At 32.0% G+C, this 7,616-nt stretch overlaps 1 protein-coding gene across 2 annotated transcripts; it reads right to left on the bottom strand.

Moving 5' to 3' along the window:
- Positions 1-680: 680 nt before the first annotated feature.
- Positions 681-6,600, bottom strand: LOC108343916 (uncharacterized). 2 transcript variants are annotated; one of them, XM_017582362.2, is made up of 10 exons: positions 6,298-6,600; positions 5,901-6,114; positions 5,120-5,210; positions 3,794-3,939; positions 3,026-3,269; positions 2,694-2,798; positions 2,432-2,614; positions 1,954-2,155; positions 1,601-1,750; positions 1,292-1,484 (listed from the first exon to the last, which is right to left on the bottom strand). In XM_017582362.2, exons 1-10 carry the CDS (start codon positions 6,446-6,448, stop codon positions 1,432-1,434), a joined length of 1,539 nt encoding a protein of 512 aa, XP_017437851.1. In that variant the 5' UTR covers positions 6,449-6,600; the 3' UTR covers positions 1,292-1,431. The 2 variants fall into 2 exon arrangements, with proteins under 2 accessions (XP_017437850.1, XP_017437851.1); XM_017582361.2 differs by having other exon boundaries at positions 681-1,750; positions 6,298-6,598.
- Positions 6,601-7,616: the final 1,016 nt, after the last annotated feature.

Below are 7,616 nucleotides of genomic sequence, written 5' to 3'. Positions count from 1 at the left end.
ATCAAAACGATTCACTGAACTTATTATGACTTTATCATTTACCTTCACTTTAAATCATACAAATCATTTAGATCTTGTGGTTATTTCAGTTTTTATTTTCATGATTTTTTTTATTCTGAAAAATCAGTTTAAATATTTGATTTTGAAAAAAAAAAGAATTAAAAAGTATACATTTTAAAGTAAAATTATTGTAATTGTAACAGAAAACACTTCTACTTTATATAAAGTATTTGAAACTAAATTACTTTTTATACACATTATTTTGTGGTTCCCTATTCTTTTCTTCTTCTACACATTCTTCATATGATAGTATATATATATATATATATATATATACAACAAATTATGTAGCATACATTACATTGTACAAAGCATAAAATTTTATGGTCGGTGCAAAATATAAAGCATAATTTTTTATTTTTTTATAAAGAATCATTTGGAGAAATCAAATTTCAGCTTTCAAGAACTTTTTCTTCAACACTCACCACTTATTTAAAGCGTATTTGTCTTTGACTCTCCTTTATCAGATTGAAGTGAATCAGGATGGCACTTAAATTTCTTTGGGTGAATCAAAATTCAAAGCAAAAACATTGCAACCAATGCTCAAGTACCTTGCAAATGGAATTATTAATCAGAAATCATGTCTAAAGGCTGCTAGAAAAGTGGGTATAATTTTCTTTGGTGCTTTTTATAAGGCCATAATCTATGAATCTACAAATAGTGGGGCTTATGTACCAAAATGACTGATAGTGGGAACATCATATCCCATTGGGTGATTGCAATTGTCTCCCAAAAGATTCAAACCAATGGGAATAAACCAGAATATAGGCACAGAGGTTAACAATTTAGGCATTTGTGGAGAAATACAAAGGTAAAGGACATGTCCTCTCAACATTATTACAAGATCAGCTAGGCCAGTCTAAGATTCTTGAAATATTCATTACACAACATGAGATACAAAATAAGATGTTCTTGCAAAGAGTCAGATATCCTTACAAGATCTACTTCTTCTCCTATGTCTCAAGATGATTCTTTTTTACTTGTATGTCTTCCTTCAACCAATTGGTTGGACTGGGTATAGTAAGATACTTCGATACTCAAGTTAACGATATGATGCAATACATTGTATGATAAATGAATAGTTTTATCTCAAACAATGTACTCTTTTTATACCATTTCCATAGACCCTTATTTGATTGGTGCCAAAGGAAAAATTGTTCACAAACTCCTTCTGTTGATCTCTGAGTAAGTCTTTAGTCATGTAAATTGCCCTTATCATATGTTAGTCCATAACCAAGAGAGAATAAAGGGTCAGATGAACCAACTCCAACATCTGTTTGATCAAGCTGCTCAACTCTCCTGAACCATGTCATTGGTAGTTGACCTTTGAAGTCATGATCTCCAAATATAACATCTGTGATTCCCTGTGCTTCAGTACCTGGCAACCATGCAGCAACAAGAGCATCTATCTTTTCCAATACACACTGTTCCAAGAGCAAAGGTCTACCAGATATCAGAATCACAAGTGTGGGGATTTTGTCAGCAACTATGTTTATAATTCCATCACCATTAAATGGGATAACAAGCTCTGAATTATCACCTCCACATTCAGCATAGGAACCTTCTCCAACCACAACAACGGCAAAAGAAATTTCGTAACGTTCTATGGTGTCTGCTGATGGACATTGCTCATATATAACTTCTACTTCATTCCCTACAGTTTCTTTAACAGCATCCAAGATACTTGTGCCTGAAATTGCAGTCATATAAGAGACCTATAGCAACCATCCACAGCTAAATAATGTGACAAAAGAAAGGCAATTGTACAAAAATAAGGAAAATTCTTTGAAGAAACAGACATGTGTGGTTGATATTTGATGAATCAAAACATGAACTCTTCCAAAGTAGCATTAAAATTAATGTATCTATTGATGGAAAAAAAAATTGTCTTACCGATTGTGATTCGGCCACTAGATCCATACTTAGTGCCTGTCCATCCTCCACATTGATACCCGATATCATCAGCATGAGTTCCAGCAACAAGGATTCTTTTGGCATTCTTGTTCAATGGAAGAAAGGGTTTACTAGTATCCTTTCCATTTTTCAGCAGAACCATGGACTTTCGAACTGCTTCACGGGCAAGATCTCTGTGTAGCTGTAGCAACAATTATATGGTAAAGCATAATCTACCAATTACATTGATTTCACGAATGTAATCAGATGATAAAAGAGTATAAAAACATTAGCATTTTGGAAAAAGCATATTTTTATTTTATTTTTACATTAAAAAGGAGGAATAGTGATACAAATTCTGATTAATTAAGATGATTTTGCCTCGTACAACATTCTAAGTTGCAACATTTTGGTTTGAGTGTGATTTTAGCCTTAAAAACTTGAAAGAGAAATTCACTATGAACTGAATTTTGCTTACCTTGCAACCAACTACATCTACCAAACTTTTGTCTGTTAAAGGAAACTCAAAAAGTTTGGCCGCAAACTTTACTCTCAAAATGCGCTCAACAGCATCATCAATTCTGGCTATTGGTATTTCCCCTGATTGAACTAGAGACATCAACTCTTCTATAAATATTTCATATTTGAAAGGAACCATCACCTGCATATTTAGTTGAATATATATAATGAAATCAAGCAATCTGTGGTATTTTTTTTTTATGGGAATTGAAGATCTTTACCATGTCAATTCCAGCATTAATGGCAGTGGAGATGCAATGTCGATAATCTGATCCATAATGTGGGCATAATTCATCAATTCCCTCCCAGTCAGAAATCAAAAGTCCCTACAGTGGAGAACAGATTCAATCATCCTTTGTAGTATCTTGTTACGCTTTACCCTGAATTAAGGAATACAAGTGAAACTCTCCTCTCTTGAACATAGAAAAAAACGTTCAAATGATTTGGCATGTGTTTTCTTCATATAGCAGTAAGTAATAATATACTGGAAGATGATAAATGAACATAGTTACAAGGCAATTTGATTATGCTGGTTATTGACTAAACGATTTACCTTGAAACCTTGCTTCTCTTTCAAAATTTCAGTAAGTAGAAAATGGTGACCATGGAGTTTATTTCCATTCCAGCTGGAATGCGAGACCATAATGGTAGAAACTCCCTTAGCTATGCAGTCCACATAAGGGGCCATGTGGATCCTCTCCAATTCTTCATATGATAGTATGGTATTCCCCTCACATACACCTTTCAATGTACCTCCATCTCCAACAAAATGCTTGGCACAGGCAATAACATTGTTCCTGAAGTACCAACTAGATGTATGAAAGTGATTTTGATGAAGATATATGGATCCTTACACAGTATTGAGTTTCAAAACTGATAGTTAGTCTTCCCCATGGACAGAAACAAATAACAGGTCAACTTACAAACTTGGAAATATGTAACAAATTTAATGGTTTAAAATAACCAGTATAAAACATTTTACCGCAGAACTGATTATCCTAGGATAGAAAGTAAAATACATCCCTGAGAAAAAATATCTTGTTTCTCACCTAAAAGTTACAGGAACGGGAATCACTGTCCATTTCTCAACCAGTTCAAGATGCTCAAAGAGGTTTCTCTTTGCTCTTTTATTTTATTTTATTTTTCTCAAGTGCATTCAGAATCTAGCCAAAATGGTCCATAAAAGAAACAAAAAAAATGACACCAAAAGGAAAATTAAGTTTTGTCCTCCTGCAGGAAATTCTCTATAAATTGTTATTGAATGAAGATAGTATGCAAATTTTGTATGCAATGGAAGTTAAAATTGGTGGCTTCTGTCTACCTCCCATCCACAAATGGGTAGCCCCTTGGATGTCTTTCTGGAGGATGGCCCTGCAAGCCTAGAACAACAGAAGTCATCTGTCTGACTATTTCAGTGTTTCCACTATAACTCTCGTAGCATCTTCCCCATCTGGGATCTTTGCATACCTGTCCATTAACCCATCCAAGTGAGATAACATTTGCATTTCATAAGAAACATTAGAGAGAGAACCCTATGTATGAATGTTTTAGTATCAGTATACACCTCTACTGTTATTCCTGTCTTATTTAGAAAAGGAAAGAGACAGTGTAGTACAACAGAGAATAAGAATACAGATGTAGCACCATGAAAACCAAAATGCGTTAGAAAGAGGTTATAGAAGTGTCATGAGCTATTTTCTCAAGCTATATGTTCTTTGGTGATAAGCTCTCCGTAATGCTTCATCAAATTGTTTATCCAAATGTACCAATATACAAAATTAATTATTTCAAGGATGAATAAACAACAGGTTATGCTGATCAAATTTTTTGAATTGAATTACAGCATTATAAAGGTCACAGATTTAACTCCTAGAAATAGCCTCTCCACTTGCGGAGTTAAGGTTCCCACAGGTCATACTTTTCTTCTAACTACATTTTTAAGGATTTGATGCATACTTGTAGACATGAATATAAGCTGCTCTTGTACTGCAATTTTTAAATTTTTATACTGATGCATTCTATTATTCTCCTTTGTTGTGGGGTATTGCCTATGTCATGCACCCAAGTTCCAACACTAAATCAGTAAAAAGTACAAATTACCACTAATCAATGTCAGAATTTTATTAATGGAATGAAATCACTTTTAGGAAATAAGGAATTTGATTTGATTTGTTTTTGTTCAATATACATTAAGGGTTGTTGTAGAGTCGCATTACGCACTACTTGAATAAATGATCCTTATGGAAAAACTTTAACCAGATCATGGAAGAACTATTTTAACATCTTTTTAATCAAGTTCCATTTGATAATCCCTTGAAATTCAAATGATTCTCAATAAGAAGTGCCAAATCCTCTTGCTTTACAACTTTCTGGAAGCCATTATAATATTCCTTTTGTCAAATGAGATAGGATGCACACAACTTCTATAGTAGCAATCAAATGAGAAATCTACCACTTAAATTTGATATTCAGAGTTTGTTTATTTCTCTAGCAAATTAAATCGTGTTGTTTCCATTCAAGTAAAGCTTATTAATTTTGCACAACATTGTAAGAAATAAGTATCAACTGTTAGGGGAATGCCATTTAACGCTGACAAAGTTTTAAGTTATCAGCATAAATAATTCAGAAAGTTGATATGATGCCTTACTGCAACACAAGGAGCAAAAGTATAGTGAATTCCACTTGCTCTTAGTTCAAGAGCTGTTGCAGCTCCAATTCTTTGAACTAGATCTGCGTCTCTACATGTACACCATGAATGAAAAATCAATGCTTGTTTAACATAAAAGCAAGAATGGTTTGTCAAGAGCAATCTCTGGTCAAATCAGCAGATGACTTGCTCTTAAAAATCAAGAACATAAAAAATCATTGAACTGTTTCATATAAAATGCAACATACCCCTCAACTTTCAATTCTTGTCAACATTGAAACGTCCCAGTAACTACTTGCTATTTTTGTACTATTATATTTTTAAATTTCCGTAAACCAAGCAGGAACTTTTCTGCAGTAAAGCCAAAATTGGTATTCAAAAAATTATCATGTCACTGCATCGGTCTGGTCCTTTAAAAGTTTTTGTCAGATGTCACCAAATATGAAAGATTAAAAAGTATAAGAAGAAGCACTGATAAAAACTATAATAAGATCAATCTGAAGACTTTTATTCTTTTTCCTACATGCAAATCAAAATCAATTGAAAAGTCCAGCAGGGATTATTGGCTAAAATCGGAAAGATAGAAGGTCAAACATCATAAAATAAATAGATCATGCGAGCATTGTACATGAAATTATCAAACAACCCACTAGGGATATACATGAAATTATCAATGGAATATAGTGCGAGCATTGTACAGCATAAAATAAATAGATCATAACAAAGTGAACCAAGCCTCACCCTAGAAAATAATATTGAGTGAAACAAAATGTATACCAACCTGGTAGCTCCAAGGCCAACATTGTGAGGGAATATAGTAGCACCATACACATTGTTATTACCATGAACTGCATCAACCCCATAAATGATTGGTATGCCTAATCGTGATTCAAGTGCTGACTTCTGAAACTCATCCACCATATCAGCCCAATCAGATGACAGTGCCTTCTCAAAAGGTCCATTCACTCCATTGTGTGGAGCACTAAATACACTCCCTTTGCTCAAACCAAAAACACACAACTCACCAAAATGAAAGTAATAAATAAGATCACAGCAGATATTTCAACTATAAAAAAACACAATCTTTATTCCACCCCAGGTCACCAACTTCAATGATTCAGTCAAAACACACTCACAACACAGATTTTAAATATGAATGTGTGAATGGTAGCATTTACCAATTGAGAAGTGTTTGATGGCAGAAGGGGTAGCAACTGAGCGTTCAATTTGTGTCATCTGACCAATCTTCTTCTTCAATGTCATGAGAGAAAGAAGATGTTTCACACGTGCTTCAATGGCTTCATGGGGATTCATGTAGACACAATCCATGGAATGTAATGTTAATCCCAAACTTCTTCTCTGCTATTTCATGCAGAGTTCGCCTGCAAAACCAAACCTTACAAACTTTTGAAAAACTTCGCCTTTCAAGTCTCAACCAAAGCTTTATTCTTCCTTCTCCTTACTTTTTTTATTATGAGAATCTATAAACTTTCACCTTTTTAATATCAATCACAATAAATTAATAATCATCTAAAGCCTTTATTAAGTTCAGGGCTAGTGTTCGAATATTTGATTACCACTTCTTTAATTATACACCAAAATAAGTTTCAACAATAAAATTTTTTTATAAAAAAGTTAAAAATTATGTAATTATTTTTTATTAGAAATTATGTAATTAATTTTGAGTAAAAAATTAAAGGACGGTATATTTGATCAATAATAGAATTATTTTAATTTAACAAAAAATAAAACTATTTAATTAAAAAGTAGTCCTAAAAGGTGACGAAAATAAGAAAAAAATTGTAAAATCGTCGATAAAAAAAAACTATATAGAAAGAGGAGAGGATCCAAAAACGAAAGTAACGAAAGTAACGAAGGAGAATGAGCTCATGATTAAAATCTGTTTTCAACAATAAAATTTTTTTATAAAAAAGTTAAAAATTATGTAATTATTTTTTATTAGAAATTATGTAATTAATTTTGAGTAAAAAATTAAAGGACGGTATATTTGATCAATAATAGAATTATTTTAATTTAACAAAAAATAAAACTATTTAATTAAAAAGTAGTCCTAAAAGGTGACGAAAATAAGAAAAAAATTGTAAAATCGTCGATAAAAAAAAACTATATAGAAAGAGGAGAGGATCCAAAAACGAAAGTAACGAAAGTAACGAAGGAGAATGAGCTCATGATTAAAATCTGTTAATAATTATCAATAAATATTTTCTATCAAATTTTTTATCTTCGTTTTTTTATCAGTAATTTTGATTTACCCATTTTATTAATAATTTTGATTTATTAATGAAAATTATCCATCAATAATTTTTTATTCTAATAGTGACCAATATTTAATCTTTGGTAAAATTTTATTGTATGATTTTTTTGCACAAAAAATTACAAACCTTATGCAACTTTTTTCTAGCCAAAATTACAAATTATTGTGATAAATAATTACCCAAAGTGTCCTATATATATCTAACATACTTTTGTGACAATA

Source organism: Vigna angularis, chromosome 7 (assembly GCF_016808095.1).
Source record: "Vigna angularis cultivar LongXiaoDou No.4 chromosome 7, ASM1680809v1, whole genome shotgun sequence".
In the NCBI taxonomy this organism is placed as follows: domain Eukaryota; kingdom Viridiplantae; phylum Streptophyta; class Magnoliopsida; order Fabales; family Fabaceae; genus Vigna; species Vigna angularis.
Note: the sequence above shows the minus strand (reverse complement) of the source record. Positions and strands in the feature narration are given on the sequence as shown.